This window comes from Anomaloglossus baeobatrachus, chromosome 1 (assembly GCF_048569485.1).
Source record: "Anomaloglossus baeobatrachus isolate aAnoBae1 chromosome 1, aAnoBae1.hap1, whole genome shotgun sequence".
NCBI lineage: Eukaryota > Metazoa > Chordata > Amphibia > Anura > Aromobatidae > Anomaloglossus > Anomaloglossus baeobatrachus.
In genome coordinates, this window is record NC_134353.1 from 339,994,813 (window position 1) to 340,017,320 (window position 22,508).

General features: G+C 43.2%; 1 protein-coding gene across 3 annotated transcripts in view; it reads right to left on the reverse strand.

The window, feature by feature from the left end:
• Positions 1-5,695: 5,695 nt before the first annotated feature.
• Positions 5,696-22,508, reverse strand: part of PRAG1 (PEAK1 related, kinase-activating pseudokinase 1) — a 59,390-nt gene continuing 42,577 nt past the window's right edge. For all 3 annotated transcript variants that reach the window (XM_075352330.1, XM_075352325.1, XM_075352338.1), the window contains 2 exons: positions 13,145-13,884; positions 5,696-8,923 (listed from right to left, as the gene is read on the reverse strand). In XM_075352330.1, the coding sequence (XP_075208445.1) occupies positions 7,889-8,923; positions 13,145-13,884 (1,775 nt within the window). In that variant the 3' untranslated portion in view covers positions 5,696-7,888. The remainder of the gene's footprint in view (positions 8,924-13,144; positions 13,885-22,508) is intronic.

Sequence of the window (22,508 nt, forward strand, 5' to 3'; positions counted from 1 at the left end):
ATATCAGACATACAACGCACAAGTAATGGTGTGCAGCTTACAGTTAGATAGTCCATAGAGTTTGGGAGAAAATAGCAGCACTCATACTGAAGAAATGTTCTTACTTTATTGAAACAATTCAAAGCATAGCTGGGTGGACACCAAACCCACCAGTCTACACCATTTCAGGTGAACACCTTGCTTTCTCAAGGCACTTTTCAGTATCAAGTGCCACCTTTTTCTCCCAAAATCTATGAAAGATCAGTCATGCTTACCAATGATGAGCAAACGTGCTCGCCACTGGTCGATACCTGATCGAGCATTGGCGTGCTCGGGTATGCTCGTTACTTGGTCGAGTATCGCGGGTGCTCGGATGTGTCATTAATGAGTGATCTGACACAAAGAGCCAGCTCCCTTCAGTGGATGATGGGAGCAGGCACCCTAGTGAGAGCAGCTTGGAGTCTCTGAAAGGCTCTCACTGGAGGTAAAAATGTTTTTGAATGCGGTGTGTAAAAAAATCAAAACAAAAAAAAACGCCCACCCTTCAACCTAAAAAGAATTGTTTATGGAAGGCTGTATTTGGATGGAGAACCGGACTGCCAATTACAAATTTACTTTCATTATATTCGTTACTCCAGTCAAACCAGTCAGAGCATCCAACCTACTCTATTCGATTAACGAGCACCTGAGCACTTTAGTGCTTACTCAACATTATAGGGAATCTGTCACCAGGTTTTTGCCACCTAACCTGAGAACAGCATAATGTAGGAGCAAGAGATCCCGATTCCAGTGATGTGTCATTTACTGGGCTGTTTAGTGTAGTTTTGATAAAAATCACTGATTAATCAGCAGTAGATTATCATTAGAGGACTATTTGGCGTGCTGTCAGGTAGTCCACAATATTTATGAGCTCTGTATAACTGCTACATTTGCAACAGAGAAAACATTCATTTTATCAAAATGACAGCAAATAGCTCAGTAAGAGACACATCGCTGGAATAAGGGGCTCGGTCTCTACATTATGCTGCTCTATGATGATGTAGCAAAAACCTGGTGACAGATTCCCTTTACTGCTTACTTTCCTTTGAACTCAGATGTCCAGCAGTGCCATCAGCTCAGAACTGATAGCAACCAGTAGGACCCAACTATACCCATCTACTGTTCACAGAAATATGGCCAGAAGTGGTCTTTATGGAAGTATTTTGGCCATACAATTGATGGGGAAACCAGGCCAAGTGACTCAGCTCTGCACAATAACAGAGGAACTGGGGTGTTGCAAAATGGCAGCAGGTGCTCTGGAGTGATTCAAAACGTATAATATTTGGTTGTAACAGAAGACAGTTTTCTGAAGGATGAGATATTGGTACAAAAATGAGTGTTTGCAGGAACAGTGATGGAGGTTTCTTGTAAGTTTGGGATTTGGTCAGGATTAGTGATGAGCGGACTCGCAGATAACCGAGACCAGCTGATCCCGGTGATCCGGTTTTTAAAATCCGGTTTGGGGGATTACAAGTGAATTCGTGATAATGATAGGGTAGAGGCTGCCAAATTAAGAAAAGAAGGAAATAAAAAAAGAAAAAAGGAAATAAGAGAAGGAAATAGTATGACTGGAAGACTTACCAAGTCAGAAGAGAGGAGAATTCCTAGAAATCAGTAAAGAGTGGTTTGCCGCTGTGGGTAGTATGTGCATTCAAAAAAAAAAAAAAAAAAATCTTAGTCATAACCAAAGATATAAAGGTGGGTTATCAGTAATGAAGAGCAAATATATAGTAGCATAAAAGTGTGAAATACGTAATACCTGATATATACCTAGTGTTACGGTGATTCAAAGATGTCCGGGAGACAAATGAACACCATATGCTAGAATCAAGCAATAGAAATTGGCGCAGAAAAATCAGGTTTCCATTACAGATATATATTAGTATAATAATTCTGCGCCAATTTCTATTGCTTGATTCTAGCATATGTTGTCCATTTATGTCTCCTGGACATGTTTGATTCACTAGGTATATACCAGGTAGTACATGTTTTACACTTTTATGCTATCTTTATCCCACAGTGGTGAACCACTCTTTACTGATTCTAGGAATTCTCCTCTCTTCTGACTTGGTAAGCCTTCCAGTTATACTATTTCCTTCTCATTTCTTTTTTTTATTTCCTTCTTTCTTTTTCTTTAGTTAGCAGCCTCCACCCTATAGTTATCACGAATTCACTTGTAATCCATTCCTCACACAGGCCTAGTGGGGGTGCATCTTAAAATTCGAATGTAGCTTACCAGCTTGTGATTGAGAGGGGTCACATGAGGCAGGGGCTCTGTGCGGTGGCCGGCGGAGATGCTGTGTGCGGCGGCGACCGGCGCAGCTGCTGTGGTCGGCAGTGGCCGGTGCAGCTGCTGTGGTCGGCGAGGTACAAGCCATTCTGACGATGTCAGTAGTAAGGACTTCAAATAGTGGCACCCAGAGTCCACGCATGTGCAGATGGAGCTCTTGGCTTAACAGCTCCATCTGCGCATGCGCTGCCTCTGGGAGCTATTTGTTTGAAGTACATATTCAGAATAACCCGTGCCTCGCCGCCCCCCTCACAGAACAGAGTCGGCATGGGGCAGAGCAGAGCCAGCACGGGTTAAGGCAGAGCCAGCATGGGGCAGAGCCAGCGCAGAGCACAGCAGAGCCAGGACAGAACAGAGCAGCACAGAGCAGAGCAGAGCCAGCGCGGAGCAAAGCCTGCAGCCCCAGAACAGCGGTAAGACACCACTGGATTATAAAACAGACCCCATATATTTTTATTTACCTTTTTTCCCTCTGAATTTGGGGTGCATCTTATAATCCAGTGCGTCTTATAAAACGAAAAATACTGTATTTCATGATTGCTGTTACTCTGCAGTTTCCATCATTAGCTAACAACAATGCTTTGTCTCATTACTCTTTTTCCTGCATATTTCTATGTTGTACTTGGTAAACAATGATAGAGCTTTTTCAATGTACATATTGTTTGTCAAAACTTTTCTTTATGGTAATATGTCTTGATTGTATCATTTATTACTTTATATTTGATTTTGATTGTTTTTTGTATTGTTGCATTTCTAGATAAAGTCCAGTCTGACGAAGGCCCATAGGCCGAAAAGTCACGGTGTGTGGTTAGGTCTAATTTTTATCGTAGGTACACTTCAGCGACAGAAAGAATCCCCCTCCAAAACAAAAAAAAAAAAAAAGCCAGAAAATCACATTTTACGATTTGTGTGTGAAATAAGTATTTCATTACCTACCAACCAGCAAGAATTCTGGCTCACAGACCTGTTATTTTTTCCTTAAGAAACCCTCCTTACTCTGCACTCATTACCTGTATTAATTGCACCTGTTTGATTGTGGGGACAGGTGTTTTTCATACAGGTAACAAGTTCAATCACACTCCAACCTCTCCACCATGGCCAAGACCAAAGAACTGTCTAAGGACACCTGGGACAAAAGGGTAGACCTGCACAAGCTGAGCTACAGGACAATAGGCAAGCAGCAATTGTTGGCACAATTAGAAAATGTAAGAAACTTAAGATGGATGTCAATCTTACTCAGTCCCCAGAGTGTGATTTCATGCAAGATCTCGCCTCGTGGGTTAAGGAGGATTCTGAGAACAGTCAGGAATGAGCCCAGAACTACACTGGAGGACATGGTCAATGACCTGAATATGGCAGCCCACCATTTTAAAGATAACAGTTAGTAACAAACTACGCAGTCATGGGACGTCAGGGCACGCAAGGTCCCCCTGCTCAAGCAAGCACATTTTCAGGCCTGTTTGAAGATTGAGATAACATCTGCATGACTCAGAGAAGGCATAGGAGAAGCTCAAGTGGTCAGATGAAACCAAAATAGAACTTTATGGCATAAATTCCACTCGCAGTGTTTGGAGGAAATTTGGAAATCAAGGTCCCTGAGTCTGGAGGAAGAGTAGAGAGGCCACAATCCAAGCTGCTTGAGGTCTAGTGTGAAGTTTCCACAATCAGTGATGGTTTGGGGAGCCATGTCATCTGCTAGTGTAGGTCCACTGTATTTTATCAAAACCAAAGTCAGCGCAGCAGTCTAACAGCACTTCATGCTTCCCTCTGCTGACAAGCTTTTTGGAGATGGCAATTTCATTTTCCAGCACGACTTGGCACCTGTCCACACTGCCAAAAGTACCAATACCTGGTATAATAACAAGAGTATCACTGTGCTTGATTGGCCAGCAAACTCACCTGACCTACAACCCATAGAGAATCTATGGGGTATCATCAAGAGGAAGATGAGACGCCAGACCCAACAATGCAGACGAGCTGAAGGCTGCTATCAAAGCAACCTGGGCTTCCATAACACCTCAGCAGTGCCACAGTCTGATCACCTCCATGCCACGACGCAGTGATGCAGTAATTCATGCAAAAGGAGGCCCAACCAAATATCGAATTAATTTACTATACTTTTCAGTAGGCCAACATTTCTGAGTTTAAAATCATTTTTTCAGTTGGTCTTATATAATATTCTAATTTTCTGAGATGACTTTTGGGTTTTCATTGGCTGTAAGCCATAATCATCAACATTAACAGAAATAAACACTTGAACTAGATCACTGTGTGTAATGACTATATATAATATATGTTTCCCTTTTTGTTTTGAATTATTGAAAAACTTTTTGATGATATTCTAATTTATTGAGATGCACTTGTACAATGTGTCATTTTGCTGTGAATAACTCATGCATGGTCTAAGGGGAAATCTTTTCTCCTTGTGGAGACCTGACAAACCAGTCTGGCTGCCAGTGAGGAGTCTTATAGCTGCAATGGTCCTCTGGGAAATAGTCAAATGGCCTCTTCAGGGAGGAAGGAGACGAACTCTAGTGCCACCTATTGGAAGTAGCAATCCTAAAAGTCAAAAGTGGCCCTTTAACGAGTCTTTTCATAAGAATTAGGATATATGCCAGATCAGAACCTCAATTTGTCTGCAAATCCTTAAGGGGCCCTTTGCACGCTACAACATCGCAGGTGTGATGTCGGTGGGGTCAAATCGAAGGTGACGCATTTCCGGCGTCGCTCTCGACATTGTAGTGTGTAAATAGTTTTAACTAAGATTACGGAGCGCAAAAGCGTCGGTATCGTATGATCGGTGTAGTGTCGGTCATTTTCATTATTTTGGCTACAGTGATGGTACGATGTTGTTCCTCGTTCCTACGGCAGCACACATCGCTGTGTATGAAGTCACAGGAGCGAGGAACATCTACCTGCGTCCCGTCTGCAATGCGGAAGGAAAGGTGGGCGGGATGTTTACGTCCCGCTCATCTCCGCCCCTCCGCTTCTATTGGCCGCCTGCCGTGTGACGCCACACGACCCGCCCCCTTAGGAAGGAGGTGGGACGCCGGCCAGAGCGACGTCGCAGGGCAGGTGAGTGCATGTGAAGCTGCCGTAGCGATAATGTTCGCTACGGCAGCTATCACCATGATATCGCAGCTGCGACGGGGGCGGGGACTATCGCGCTCGGCATCGCAGCATCGGCTTGCGATGCCGTAGTGTGCAAAGGGCCCCTTAATCTTATGAAAAGACTCGTTAAAGGGCCACTTTTGAATTTTAGGATTGCTACTTCCAATAGATGGCGATAGAGTTCGTCTCATTCCTCCCTGAAGACGCCATTTGAATTCAAGTCATGCATGCGTCACTTATTTAAACCCCCAATACAATTACTTGCACAATAAAAGGTCTGTTTTAACGAAGTAGTTTATTTTGCAAATATTATAAAAATTAACACATGAACGTACAAAACATGAAACGATTCGTATTCCGTATGTGATAAATGTGATTTGTAAACAGTATTAAAGCACACAAAAATAAAACCATAGCATGTGAAGCTAATAAACCATTGCACTGCAACGTGATTAGCCTTGCACAAAAATGCTCTAATGATAACTTTATAGAACAAATATACATCTATAATACAAAATACTGGATCACAACTGAGCGACTTCTACTGCTACCTCTTGTTATCCAAATGGAAGCTATATGTAGCAATCCGGGCTACGTTAGCCTTTGTTATATACATATATACGATCAGCGTGGCACGCAACATTCATACAGCCAATGAGGAAAAAAAAACCCCATAAAAAACGAGTCAAGTATTGAAAAGTAGTGGTAAGGTTTTAAAGCAACTCAACCCCAAAATCTGTAATCACCATGAACACAAAATCAGATAAAAAAAATGTCCATCATTATTCGAACAGGAAAGGGATTAGAATGCACCATCCACGGTAGAACTGATAAATGTTTGATCACTGGAGATCCGACTTCTAAATACCCCATCGGTCATAAGAACAGGGGTATATGGGGGGGGGTTCTGTATGAATGGAGCAGTAGTGAGCATGTGCAACCACTGCTCCATACACTATAGCAGAAGTGGTCGCACATGCTCAGTGCTACTCCAGGAACTTTGGGCCCCTGTTCTGTGGATTGACAAGAGTTGTATTTATTGATTCTGTGCATACAATGTTGTTTGAAGGGAAAAACGCTTTTAAGCCAGCCATATACTCAAGATTAGTGTTCAATCAATGGATATTTCTCCTAATTTTACAAATTTGGTAATTTTGATACAGAGGAGTCTGTTAATGCCATGTAAAAAAAAAAATTAAAAAGTGGTAAAATTCAGCATGACCTTGCCTGTTTTTCCCCTTAACGAGGCCACTATACACTATAGTGTAGGCTTCTCCTAACAATCATCAGAATTGGCTATTCTCAAGTGATGGCTCGCTTTTAATGGTTTTTTAACACAGAAGAAATAAGTTTTCACATAATATACAGGAGATTTATTGAAAATTGGCTTTCGTTTAGCAACCTGTGCACTATAAAAGGGTCATTACTTTTCCGATCAGGACATCACCATGGTTCTGTACTGGCTTTAGTAATTCTAGATGGTCACGGTGTGTGGTGCCGAGCTGAGAAGTGTATACCGGGTAGGTACAGAGGCCACGGCCCTGTTTTAGTGCTTAACTTTTACAGTACAAATGCTATATTCAAGTACAGGTCAGAGTGTTGCTCTGGGAGTGATTTCCTTTATAATGCATCGAACAATAGCCAATGTATAACCAGGAGCCATGTAATGGAAAGGTTACATTAAAAAAAGAAAAAAAAAACAAAAAAACAAAAAAATGATTGCTCTGTGCCAAGGAGAAGATAATTGCTAAGTAAGAACATCTTCAACTAAATAAGTCACATTTGGGATTAAATATGTAAAGTTATGTGAAAAATTGGAAAAAAAAAAAAAATTATATATATCTAGGTAGTTGAACAAGGACCTGTCACCAGGCCAAAAGTGGCCAGTGTTCCTCAATTTATTCCTACTGCTCTAAAATGATTTTTTCCTCTTCTTTTTGCCTTCATATGGTTTTAGAGTTATGGGACTTACGCTATTTATTGCAAAGGTTTCTGGGCTTTACAAGGGGATTACCTGGGTGCGCGTTGTTAGGCTGTTCTGCATAACTAACCTGTGAGCCAACACCCCCTTGGCATAGACTATAGAATGCACTAAATATGGCTCAAATCTCCAAAAATATATATATTTATTTCATAGGAGGTAGCAAGAATAAAATAAATGTATAAACTAAACTGGCCTGGCCACTTTGGATCTGGTAACTGATCCACCTTGAAGCCCTCGAGGTGGTTGCCAAAATTCATAAATATTTGCTACAAAAAATATCCCACTACTAAATTTTTTAGAATTCACAGCATTGGATTAAAAGATATTTAGTGGAAATAAGTAAGGAGATAGATCTTTGCCATGTAATGTCTCCAATGAAATGTCTATACTAAAAACAAGGAAAACCCCAGACCAGCTAAAAGTCATCATTATTGTAATATATTGCTTTACACCGATCTCAGGAGGTTAGAATGATACAGCACAGATCATGTAATAAGTTTGATAAGTTTCAGAGTTTTATAAAGGTAGCATGGATCTGCAGATGCCAAGTATTGACAGCATAGCCAGTCCTCGAGAGAAATGTTATGTTCAGGCTCTAAGGCGCGCTCTGCAAACTTCATCATAAGAAGGGCTCGCTTCATGTCAATCCAGTTCTGAAGGGCACAGTGCAACGCTTCTTCATGGCTGAATGGTTGATCTGTCAAGTCTTTCCTTGGGCCCCACAAAAGACATTGAAGAATGCGCTTTGCTTCAGAAATGCGAATGCGTTTAATTGGATCAGCCTCCAAGAGTAAGTGGGCAAGATGTTGAAGGCCACGAGAATAAACTGACAGATTATGGAGTGGGGGCAAGTCTTTCTGACTATACTCATGTTCATGAAGACTTGAACGGACCTCAAATGGGTTTGGTTGGTGGAGTAATTCATAAATAAGGATCCCTGTCTGGAACTCATCAAACTTTTTGTACTGGGAAGCAGCCATGATTTCTGGTGCCAGTCTGGTCTTATCTCTCTTAAGTTTGGAGTCCTCAGAACCAGGTCTGTGTTTGGCTTTGGAAAAGTTGCTCACTATAAGTCTTGGCACATATTTGCCATCTTTAAGTTTATCAGGTGTGGTATGGCAGTGAACAAGAAGTAGATTTTCCAAGCAAAGGTCTCGATGGATGATGGCATGTTCCTTTAAGTGCTCTAAGCCATTACAGAGTTGTAGCAGAAGAAGGCAGACTTGACGTTCATAGATTTCCGGTTGGGTTTTATGAGTGGTTGTGGACTCTTTGACAAAGTCTGCAGTTGTACGATAGGGCACCTCTCGAGTGATCACCACCACACAATCTTCCTCAGAGGATAGGCCAGCAGCCTGCGTTGTTTCACTTGTTGAATGGCCTTTTGATGTATTGGAGGGATGTAACAAGCTTGAAGGCACTGTGGCCAAAAAGTGCCCACAATCTTGCTGTATGTTGAAATGGACCGGTAAAGAAAGGTTGGAATAAAATGGGGTTTTTGTGTCTTCTGTTCTACAAAGCTGTAAAAAAAAGAAAAATAAAAATTTACAATTCTGGTATGAATACAGCGGTTAATATCTTACTAATTAGGCTTATATTTTGTTCAGCAAAGTAGGATGGGTTTACATGATCATATGCCCATTCATACTACGTGTTTCCCAATCCAAAATCATATCATCAGACACACATGAGGCTGTAAGGACAGGTCAGGAGACCCGCTAATAGATTAGAGAAATCCAGTTTCTGTTCAGAGTGTAAAATATATCAGGTGTCTTAAGTTCCATAAAGATGCAATTTTTGTTCAGAGTGTGAAATATGCTCGTGTGAACCTTAGACTAAGTTACACAGGTAAACCTCATGTGAGTTAAAGGGAACCTGTCATCAGAAATTTTGCACTAAACCTAAAAATTCCCCCTCTGCAGCTCCTGGGCTGCATTCTAGCAATGTTCCTGTTGTTTATGTGCCCCCTTTCTGACCAAAATAAAGACTTTGTAAAGTGGTAGATTTTTGTATTCAGATCTTGATAATGGTACACGGGGGCGGGATCTCTGGTGGCCGTTAGTCTGCCTCCTGTCGCTTTAGGCCGTCCCCCATCGAGCAATTTCAAAGAGGTGACGTGAGGTAAGTTGGCCAGCGCTTGCGCAGAACGGTGGAGGCGGTGGTGAAATCGCGACCACGAGATTATGGGCAGGTACTTGCTGATGAAAATCACAGCGCCGCCCATAATCTCGCGCATGCGCAACACGTCATCCAGCGGTCACACTGCACATTGCAGTCCCGCGAAAGTGGCACGGCGCATGCGCGAGATTATGGCCGCCCATAATCTCGCGCATGCGCCATGCCACTCTCGCGGGACTGTTCAATGTGCACAGTGTGACCGCTGGTGACATGTTGCGCATGCGCGAGATTATGGGTGGCGCTGTGACCGTCATCAGCAAGTACCCGCCCATAATCTCGAGGTCGCGCTTTCACCGCCGCCTCCACCATTCTGCGCAAGCGCTGGCCAGCTTACCTCACGTCACCTCTTTGAAATTGCGCGATGGGGGACGGCCTAAAGCAACAGGAGGCAGACTAACGGCCACCAGAGAGCCCGCCCCCGTGTACCATTATCAAGATCTGAATATAAAAAGGTACCACTTTACAAAGTCTTTATTTTGGTCAGAAAGGGGGCACAAACAACAGGAACATTGCTAGAATGCAGCCCAGGAGCTGCAGAGGGGGAATCTTTTAGGTTTAGTGCAAAATTTCTGATGACAGGTTCCCTTTAAAGCGGGTTGTCCCTTTTCAGAAAAAAATTGCCTGCCGAAGACAAAAAAACCCTGCACTTTACTCATTGTCCCCAGGTCCAGCAGTGAGTCTCCTGCACTTCTCTATTGCTTGTGTATAAGGTACAATAATATAGACAGCACAAGCTCTGTGACTGGTTGCAGAGATGTCAACATTACATTACCACTATAGCCAAACAGAGATTGGGGCATTGTCAGAGACCCGAAGAGGCTATAAACTGAGCTGGCAGGCAAAGTTTTCCAAAAGTATAAATTATGGAAGTTTTAAGCGTTTTATATTGTTTTGTTTTTTTTTTTTATGTACTACAACATACAAGCCTGTCCAGCTACTCTTGGGGTTCACGAGTTGAAAATTTTCTCCACGTTACAATGGTAGAATTATTGATCACACTACACATTTTTCAAGAAAATGCCAGTGAAATTGACCAAAATTACTTTTAATGGGATATGTCATGGTTTCAGTGTGTTTGATGGCAAACTATTGTTTTCCCCATATAAACGGTGCTCCGACCTTGGCTGCTATCATCTGTTAGTCAGTAATTGCAAATCCCGTTGCAAGTTTGTCTAAAAATTCAAATTAAGAGGCCGATGTATTAAGTGTATGTGACGAAAGGTAACTAGAGTTTACTTCCATGCAAGTTTAATGAATGCTGAAGTTAAAGCCAGCCATTGTTTTAGAGTCCTAAAACGAAGCCCCTTTTTTAGCCATTTTAATATAATGTAATATATCGCTATACATATACAATAGGTATAGATTTATTTTTTAGCAGATTCTGTAGAAATCCAGAAGAAATACGTAGTGGCATTCTATAGGATTCCTGATAAATCATATAGTGGTATATGATGTCCCTGTGGCTTATTAGTTCACAATCAGTTGAGGGTGTGCCTGTTGGTCAGCCCCCTGCACACACTTTTGCTATGTGCATGATGCTTTAAAAAAAAAAAAAAAACCCAAACTAAAATACCTAGAAAGTACAGCTACATACCATGAGCACTGTGTACACTATGGTGAACCTTGTACATGGCATGCACAGGGCAAAAGTGAAAGGTGGACTTCGGAAGCATACTATATGTAGCAAAAGTAAAATCAGCCATTTAATAGCTAATGCCCAAGTCATTTCAGCAGCTTGTTAAAAAGAGAACCTATCCCCAGTTCAAAATGGGCCACTTTTTGCGTTTTTTATTCCTCCTGCTCCCAATTATTAAGGGCGGCACGGTGGCTCAGTGGTTAGCACTGCAGTCTTGCAGCGCTGGGGTCCTGGGTTCAAATCCCACCAAAGACACCATCTGCAAGGAGTTTCTATGTTCTCCCCGTGTTTGCGTGGGTTTCCTCTGGGTACTCCTGTTTCCTCCCACACTCCAAAGACATACAGATAGGGACTCTACATTGTGAGCCCCAATGGGGACAGTGTTGCGTATGTACTGTATGTAAAGTGCTGTGGAATTAATAGCGCTATATAAATGAATACAATTATTAAATTATTATTAATCTGCCATTTGGTCCTACAGATACAGCCTATTTTATTTGCCTCAAATTTTAATGGTACCGTATTTTTCGCTTTATAAGACGCACCTAATTATAAGACACACCCCCAAATTTGGTGAAGGAAAAGAGAATTTTTTTTTTAATGTTAAATGGGGTCCATCTTATAATGCCAGTGTCTGTCTAACAAATCATATAGGGTATATGTCCCTCATAGCCCCCCCATCCTTAAATTAGTCCCCTTAATCTGGATATGGCGCCGTTATATTGAATATAGCCCCCTTGTGCTGGCACACGCCCCCCAGTGATGCCACATGTCCCCCATTGCTGGCACATGCCCCCTATTGCTGGCACACGTCTCCTATTGATGGAACACGTCCCCTATTTATGGTATATGTGCCCTATTTATGACATATGTGCCCTACAACTGGCACAGGTCTCCTATGGATGGCACACTTCCCCCTGTGTTTGATATGGCCCCCTATGGATGGCACACCTCCCCCTGTGTTTGATATGGCCCCCTATGGATGGCACACCTCCCCCTGTATTTGATATGGCCCCCTATGGATGGCACACCTCCCCCTGTGTTTGATATGGCCCCCATGCTGCTGCCCATAGTAAAATAAAACACTCTTTCCTTACCTTCTCCAGCGCTGCAATCCCGGTGTCTCCCTCCATGCTGCTGAACTCCTGCACTTCCTGATTCTCGGTGCAGGTCATGTGATCGGCACAGCAGAGTGATATCATCTCTGCGTGCCTGATCACAGCGGCAGCAGAGAGACTGGGAGATCAGCGCTGGAGGAGGTAAGTAAAGAGTTTTTTATTTTACTATGGGCAGCAGCATGGAGGCTATATCTAACATGTGCCATCAAAGGGGGGCGCTGCTCCCCCAGCCCATCACTGCGGTGCGGTTTCAGCACCACGGTGATAGACAGCGGCAGTGCATATTATATGAGCGGGAGCAGGAGATCTCCCGCTGCCTCCTGCAGCTTTCACCAGCCTCCACCAGCGCTCCAGAGCTGCCCCCACCTCCCCTGGACCCTGTAGTAGATATATACCCGCATATTTGGATTATAAGACGCACCCCCTACTTTCCCCCAATATTTGGGGGAACAAAAGTGCGTCTAATAAAGTGAAAAATACGGTATTTACAAGGGGGCTGGCTCAGATCACGGGGTAATAAAGTGGAGAATCCCGTGAGCCACGCCCACTTTGTAAAAACCATGAAAATTTGCACCAAATAAAAAAAAGGCCTATACTTCTAAAACTGTATGGTAGAATTCTAGAGGAGCAGTGGTAAACAAAAATATGAAGAAAATGGCCACTTTTGATCTGGTGACAGGTCCACTTTAAATAGGACCTTTCACTAGTTTGAGCAGCCACTATTACATGATGTGGCCAGGTTAACATGCTCAAACTGGTGAAAGGTCCTCTTCAAATTCCCACAAAAAAAAAAAAAAAAAAAAAATTACCTTCACAGCATAATTATTTAGGGGGTCCTTGGCACAAGTGGCACAGTAGTAGATTGCATCCCCAGCGTTGCAGCATGGCTTGTTGCTCGTCAGCTTGAAGAGTGACCAGTTATTTTCATTGAAATGCAGTTCCTTTTTTTGATCCCGCATGAAGTAGTCCTCACATTTGTTCATTAAACGTCTTGTTGACTGTGCATAAAGCCCACTAAGCTTGGCATACATGCCCTCTTTGCTGTCTATATTGCTAAGAAGGTGGTGGAGCTGAAGACTTGACGCTGAAGATGTTTGACTAGAAACGCTTAGCTGGGACATTGACAGGGTAGGTGTTCCTCGGCTTTGAAGACAATTTCTGCTCCTCACCTCATTTCTGTGGCCAGGGCCTCTGCAGCAGGTCTCCAAGGACTCAGAGGAAGAAAACATGGCATGTCTGTCGACTGGACTTAAAGGATGGCTGTGCAGCGTGGATTCTTCTCCACAAACATTGTTTTCTGATTGACTAAGATTAGACCTTGGACTACTGAGATTAACTCCAGTTCTTGATGGGAAAGCCCGACCCCACGCAGAATTATCTGGTGCTGATACAGCTCTATTCATAGACTTCTTTACAGGCAATGGAGGTGGCTGTCCAAGTCCATTCTGAGCTTCCATTCCAGAGTCTACAGAGAATGAAACTTGGGCGAAACGCTTCTTCTCAGTACCAGACGAAAGACTTGGAGAAAGGACCGCTTCACATGACTGACCTACAAAAAAATAAATAAATAAATAAATAAATAAAAAGGTAATTAAACTTGAGAGCGTCATAATAAATGCCATACACTTGGTTTATTTTACGCAAACTACAAAACCAATACTTTTATATGCATGAACACAAACATTTTGCTCCAGATAAAGCTGGGTTCCAATCAAACCAAGAACAACCTTTGCAAGGAGTTTGTATAAGTTTTGCCCCAAAGGGTATGTGCCCACAACATCATCTTCAGACAAAATACTGCTGAAAAAGTGCTTAAGGCCCTGTGCGCACTTGCCTGTTTTTGCCACGGATTTCCTGCCGTTTTGCTGCATGTTTCGCTGCAGAAAATGTTCATAACATCTCTGCAGTGAATCACCAGCAAAACCTATGGGAAAAAAAAAATGCTGTGCGCACTAGGCGGATTTTGACAGCTGCATGTTTTGCTGCGGGATTCCCGCAGCAAAAACAATTGCATGTCAATTCTTTTCCGCACGTCGCTGCAGGATTTCACTCCATTGACTGCAATGTAATTGTGAAATCCCGCAGAGAATAACGCAGGCAGCAAATTCTGTGCGGTTCATTGCGTTTTCCTGCGTTATTCCCTGCGGTATTTCGCGGTTTACCAGCGGTAATGTAAATCGCTGCCCTGCGGTTTGCGAGACAGCAGAGGTAACCACAGGGCATTTCCTACGGCCGGTAATGTGAACTCACTACCGACCGTGAGAAATGCAGCGATCTATCCCTCTATCTATTCTTCTGTCTATTTATTTATCATCTATCTACTATCTATCTCAGAAGGAAATTATTTTTTTTTTTCTTCAATGTGCTAAAACACATGTACCAAACCGAACGCTGCAAAACCGCAAACAATACCGTGGTAAAACCGCAGCAAACCGCATGCGGTTTTCGGGTGCGGTTTGCCGCGTTTTTTTACCGCGAGTGCGGTAAATCTTTCAATGCCTGCGGAATTTTCTTGAGAAAATTCCATTTTCCAGTGCGCACAAAGCCTAAAATAGTTTTAAAAATAATATATATGTATGGCAAGGTCAAGACGACATGTTGTTCATATAGGTTAACTTTGAATCTTAACTGGTTCAGGCTATGAAAGCTGTGAAATGGCTAAAATAATTAGTTTGACCATTTGGAAGCTGCTGATTACTTTTCACACACACACACACACACACACACACACACACACACACACACACACACACACACACACACCCCACACACCACACCACACACACCACACCACACACACACACACACACACACACACACACACACCCCACACACACAACGCAGGTGTCTAAAACAACTAAAAGGGACCCCAAAAGAAGACTCTTCAGGAAAAACCATCAGTGGTGTTTTCCTAAGGCGTCTTCTGCGTCAAAACCTCATTGAGTATGAAAGCATCTAAAAGACACCGTGTGCATATCCCCATTCTCTAAAGACCTAGGGAATTCAGATTACAGGGATGATAATCCCTGTAAAGCGCTGTAGAATAGGTTGGTGCTATAAGTGCAAAGCGTAATATAGAAGATTTTTGGTTGCCATCATCACAGTGTCCTAAATTTGTATTCGACTACAGCAGCATAATTTCCTTCTACCTTTTCTGTGTAATAACTAGTAAACCTGATGCAAACAGATTTTGGTGCCAACAGAGCATATAAAGTTTGTTTGCGTTGCTCCGGTAGGAAGAATAAAGCACATTCCATGGCTGCTCTGTGACAAGAGGCTCATTGCAATCGGATTATAAATAGAGACAGGGAGTGGCACCTTACTGAACACTGATCTGGCAAGCTTATTTTATTTTAAGTACATATTCTGAGTAGAGGGCAGATGTTGCAATAGCCTTAAAGAAGGCTTACGGGGATCTTAAAAAGCAATGATAACCCCTTGCATAACCTTAAATATGTTAGCTTTTCAACGTGCCCTTCTTTATCCAAGCTTCTAAAAAACAACCTAATATGACTACAACGAGCAGTAGAATAGAAGTGTATTCAATACTTACATTGCAGATGAACCAGCTACGTGCAAAACCAACCAGTCCGGAAAGCAAAAAGGTCTACAAGATCATTTTTGTTGGACAAACCACTGATAATCCACTATTACATGGTGGTCAATGAGCAAAAATTATACAGAGTCCATATTGTAATTCTCGCACTGAAGCAAGTGAAAAAAATTAGAGTAAGTCCCGACATATTTGCATACACATGTCCACCAGACATTTGCACAGACTGTAGAAACAGATCTGGTGGACTTTGCTCCTTTCACAAGCGTTATGCAGATATCTTAGAAGAGAATGTTTATGGAGGACCTTACTCTTGTAGAAAAATTTCATAGGAAGAAAAGTACTGCGAGCAGGAATGTCATTAAATAGGACTATGTTTAGGTCACGGTGACCAGCTACTTTATGGGCTTGGCTATCCAATGAAGTAATTTGACTTCCTGATATTATTAAAAGTAAATGTAGTAGATCAGTTAAGCTGTAGGAATGAGAGATCCAAACGGTGAAGTTCAGGGTTTGTACCTGGGGCTGGAACTTAAACACAGACTTAAACAAGGAAAAAAAAAAAAAAAAGTGGTCTGTGTCAGAGTTCGGGTGCTGTTAGTATGTTAATAAATTTTGTTCTTGTGTTATCACGTGTGACTATGTCTGGGCATCCGCCTGCAAAAAGCGTATAGACCCAAAAATGGTGCAAGACAGAGCACACGCTTGCTCTGTCTGCTCCATTATACTCAATGGCCCTGTCGGCGCATACGACTGAAACCCGCTTTATGGGTGAGGGGCAGGATTTCGGACATATGCCCCGACGGAGCCACTGAACGCAATGTGAAAGGAGCCTAAGAAAGTATGTGTGAGTATGTATATACACACGCACACTATACTTGCCGGGTTAGTAATGGAGCTGTCCGATAGAATTCTCCCTATTACTAACCCCTGGACTTAATGCCAGTTTCTCACAGCTAACATCAACCCCAAAAAAGGTATTACCCATTTGCCACCGCACCAAGGCAAATCCGGAAGCACCAGAACTGGCACATCTAATGAGCGCTACTTCTGGGGCGACTGTGAGCTGCTATTTTAAGCTGGGAAGGGCCAAATGACCATGGCTCTTCCCAGCCAGATAATATCAGCTCCCAGCTGTTTGTTTTTAATTATTTAAAATTGCCCTGCAAAGAAACTTTAAATGTAAGGTTCCCCATCATTTTTGATATCTGCCAAGGTAAAGCAGGCAGCTGAGGTTTGCAGCCTGCAGTTGTCCGATTTACCTGCACTGGTTATTAAAAATATATATCTATTCCCTATACATCTTTGTTTGCAGGTCAATTGTCCTGCTCGCACCACTATTTTGCAGTTCTCTGGACCTTACTGCAACCATATTACAGCACCAAAGTTTGGGTCCCCATTCACTTAAAATGGGTCCAGGGTCAAATCGAGATCCTGAACTAAACTTAACTGAAGACCGGCCAAAACCGAACGCCTACAGGTCTGCTCATCCCTATTAAGCAATTTTTCGATTTCTTCAAATCCTGGAAGTAACTTTCAAACAATATTCATTGGCTTTTGCTTTCTTGTGTTAGGCTTAGAAAAAAAAAAAAAGCATTAGGTGTATTTTTTATTTAAAGATCAGTTTAATAAAACTGATCAATGATAGTCAACACATGGACTCCCACCGATCGAAATGTCTGCTATGACTAACCCCAATGATGGTCCACTGCATCGTCACAACACTAGGCCACTTAAGGCCCTGTGCGCACTTGCCGGTTTTTGCCGCGGATTTCCTGCGGTTTTGCTGCATGTTTCGCTGCAGAAAATGTTCATAACATCTCTGCAGTGATTCACCAGCAAAACCTATGGGAAAAAAAATGCTGTGCGCACTAGGCGGATTTTGACAGCTGCATGTTTTGCTGTGGGATTCCCGCAGCAAAAACAATTGCATGTCACTTCTTTTCCTCACGTCGCTGCGGCATTTCACTCCATTGACTGCCATGTAAATCGTGAAATCCCGCAGGGAATAAAGCAGGCAGCAAATTCTGTGCGTTTCACTGCGTTTTCCTGCGTTATTCCCTCCGGTATTTCGCGGTTTCAGGACAATGTTCATCGCTGCCCTGCGGCTTGCAGGGAAGTGATGTCATTATGACAGGAAGAGGAAGCGGAGCTGAGTGTAAACACCCAAACCACAGACACAGAATACACACATAACACTCACACACACATATAGAATACACATACAAATCAAACGGACATATAGAAAAGAGAAAAAAAAAAAAACAACAAAAAACCACGTGTGCTCCGCCATATTTTTACCGTCCAGCCGAGGTAAACACACAGCGGCGGCCCGGTATTCTCAGGCTGGGGAGGGCGAGGGGCAGGGTTAATGCCCCCTCCTCCCACAGCCGAGAATATCAGCCACAGCTACCCCCAGGACTGTCGCATCCATTATGTGGCAGTCCCGGAGTGTCCCCGACTCTTCCAGATGCCATGATACGGTGGCAATCCAGGTAATAAGTTAAATGGCAGCAGATCGCTGCCATTTAAGTCCAGGCTTGATCATGGCAGCGTCTATGTGACAGCTGACATGATCAACTCGTAAGTAAAGTGAACACACACACCGAAAAATCCTTTATTTTAAATAAAACACAAAAAAGCCCCCTCTTTCACCATTTTATTAACCCCCCCGAAGCACACAGCTCCGGCATAATCCACGTCCTGCGATGCTTGCATCCAGCCGTGACTGACACATACTAAATGCAGCCTCGCAACGAGACAGCAGAGGTAACCACAGGTCATTTCCCACGGCCGGTAATGTGAACACCACATTACCGCTCGGGAGAAATGCAGTGATCTGTCCTCTATCACAGAAGGAATTTTTTTTTCTTCAATGTGCTTTATTGCATTGAATGCATTAAAACACATGTACCAACCTGCACGTGGAAAAACCACGGCAATACCGTGGTAAAACCGCGGCAAACGGCATGCGGTTTTCCGCGTTTTTTACCGCGGGTGTGGTAATCTTTCAGTCCCTGCGGAATTTTCTTAAGAAAATTCCGTTTTCCAGTGCGCACAGGGCCTTAAGGCCCAGTTACACACAACGACTTACCAGCGATCCCGAAAACGAAGCGACCTGATAGGGATCGCAGGTAAGTCGCTGGGAGGTTGCAGGTGAGATGTCACAGTCAGATCTTACCAGCGATGCAGGAACAATACAGGTCGCAGTAGCGACCTGTATAACGATCTCAGCAGTCACTGTGACCCTGTCACACAGTGTCAAACACAGCGATGTGTCCTGCCCAGCAGGACATCGCCTTTGAAGAAAATGGCCTGGGCCATTCTGCAACGACTAGAGATCTCACAGCAGGGGCCTGATCGCTGGTAGGTGTCACACATAAGATCGCTAACGGGATCGCTACTGCGTCACGGAAACCGTGACTCAGCTGCGATCTCGTTAGGTGTGACGGTACCTTTAGGGGTACTTCACCCACAGCGAGATCGCTGCTGAGTCACGTTTTTGTGACCTCATTAGCGATCTCGCTGTGTGTGACACTGAGTAGCGATCTGGCCCCTGCTGTGAGATCGCTGCTCGTTACACAGCCCTGGTTCGTTTTTTATTGTTGCTCTCCCACTGATAAGCACACATCGCTGTGTGACAGCGAGAGAGTAACAATCCTGAATGTGCAGGGAGCAGGAGCCGGCATCTGACAGCCTGCGGTAAGCTGTAACCAAGGTAAACATCGGGTAACCAAGGTGGTTACCCGATATTTACCTTCGTTACCAGCCTCCGCAGCTCTCACGCTGCCAGCGCCGGCTCTTGCTCCCTGCACACGCTAAGCTAAGCGGTGTGCGCTGGTAACTAAGGTAAACATCGGGTAACCATACCCGATGTTTACCTTAGTTACCAGTGTCTGCAGCTTACAGACGCCGGCTCCGTGCAAGCGCAGCGTCGCTTGCACGTCGCTGCTGGCTGGGGGCTGGTCACTGGTGAGATCTGCCTGTTTGACAGCTCACCAGCGACCATGTGGCGACGCAGCAGCGATCCTGACCAGGTCAGTTCGCTGGTGGGATCGCTGCTGCGTCGCTAAAGTGTGACGGTACCCTTAGACCTTTGCCAATGAGCTGTCAACCTTAAAAGTGCTGTGGAATGATAACTTTACGAGTCCAGTTCCAGGCAGAGCTGGGCTCATACAATGATCAATTTAATCTTACAATTGTATAGCAAGGACACCAGCACGATCAAGTGTAACCTATCCACTTAATAAATGTTAATTATTGAGCTGAATATTTGGCAAATGTTAATTACAATTTATCTATCCTATAAAATCAAACAAAATTAAATTACATTTACTGATATATCCTTTAGGTCATAATATGCTTTTCCATAGTGAAAAGTGGGTCCTTTAAGTGACAGCTATCAAAAGGATTAAATTAAGTAGATAAACAAGAAGCACTTCAAAGAGATTTCTAGGAATTTCCCAGGAAGGGTCTCTTATGTAAGGTGACCTTGCTCTTCACCAAAGAAAATTGCTTAGAATTTGTATGCTTCATTAAATACTGGTATTTCCCAATTAGGCCATTATTGATTAGGCCGTGTTAACCATTTTCTTAAAAATCCATTCTACATAGAAAAAACTAATTTTTAAAAAATTATACTGTATATTTAGAATATATAATTCTAGAACAATGAAATTATGAAGGGCATAGATGCAAAGACACGAACACATGCACCAATAAAACTGTTAAAACCCCATTTGTTGTGCCCTATTCAGACATAATGGGATATATTAGACAGTTTTTACTCAAATAATTGCAAGGGATTAGAGAGAAAAATGGTTTCAGTTCACAAGGAAGAGAAACATCCAAAAACTAAAACTAAAATTCCATCATGCAAACCGGTATACATATACATAGGCATGACTTGAATTGTTTAGATGGTGGAATTTTAATGATGTGACAGTAAACTTGGATGTTTTTATTCCCTACGAGCTAGGACAATTTTTGCACTTTCTACTTGGTAAGGAAGCCCGGTGAGAGCGGGTTTCCTGCCACCTGGAACTAACATCATAACAGAAGGTGAGCTGGTTTTATTATTTAGGGAATTAGAAAAGAACCTGGACTTAAGAATCAACTAATTGCAAAGCTCACTTCAATTGAACAGAGGTGGTCTTCATGACAGCGTGAGGACCTGCATGGGAACGCACACATACACCCGATGGTACCTGGGATGCAAGCCTCTGCGGTGGAACGCATCGAGTACCTGTGGTGGATCAAATCAATGTCTTCTACAGCATCTCAAATGCCATTGCCTGCCAGAAGCAGTACAGTATCACCGGATGGATGGGTATGCGTGCATGCGTCAGCCAGAAGAGCTGGGGAGGACCACTGTGCAGCACACAAGGACCTGCTAAGAGCGGCCCCACTGTTGGTCGATTGAGAACCTGAGAGCGTTGCAGATGTCAGCTGTCTGGCAAGTATGATTCTCCTGGGGAGGGGGGGGCGCGGACCTGCCTTTTTGGGGGGTAAACTTACCCCCAACACATTTGGCTAAAAATAAGCCCTACCCCAAAAATAAGCCCTAGCACATTTTTTTGAGGAAAAAAAAAAAATATTAGGTAGTGTCTTATTTTTTTTTTTTACTTACTGCCCTGAAGACGTGGTATGATCAGACCATGTTCCTGTACGGTCAGACACATCCATTACACAGTACACAGCAGGAGCACATTCATAAGATCTCCGCTCAGGAATATTTTGCTTTTTTTTTTTAAAAAAAAAAACAAAACCCATCCAATTGTGGAATTTTTCTGAAATGTATTTATTAAAATGGACTTTAAAATTAACTGAGAAAACGCCTTTAATAAATCACTGGGGACCTGATCTCTGGGAACCCATCAGTCCTGAGAATGAAGAAACTACAGCACTATTTCCAAGTAGTGTCCATCATAAGAGATTTCATCTGTGCAACAGCGCTCCTAGTCGCCCATGTGTGCAGGGTTTTGCAGGTCACTCCGTTCAAGTAAATAGGGTCATGCTGCAGCGAGTGACAGAAAACTGTCACGTAGATGTAGTACTGAATAAGCTTTTAGGCATCTTCATTTTAAAGAGCCTCATGGGTCCCAGATGTTGGATCCCCAGTGATAAAGAAATGCCATCACATCATGGAGATGCAGATACCCCTTTAAAATAAGTTAAAGGAAATTCCTAACAATATGGCAGGTGATAATCTGCTGACTGATCCGATTGCTGATATCCCAACTAATCCAGAACATAGAGTCCTGTCTAAATGGACATGGGGCTCTGCAGAGCCCCACTCAGGATTTGTATGGGTCCCAGCTGTTAGTCACTCACCAACCAGCAAGTCATCACCATTCCTGGAGATCAGCGCTCCTCAACCTTTCTGACCTTGAGAGCCACATCCAGCTCTTGTCCCACTGACAGTAGTGACAACCAGAGCCCCAATTAAAGGCTTAACATCATTCAAAGCTTTTCCACAGAAATCCCACCAGTGCAGTATACCAAGATCCAGGGGTTACTACCTTACCTCCATTCAGATCTGCTCTTCTATGTGAGGTTACAAGAGTCACCATCTGTAGACCTGCTTTTCAAGCACCAAGCTGGAAAACGCCCGCAAGCCA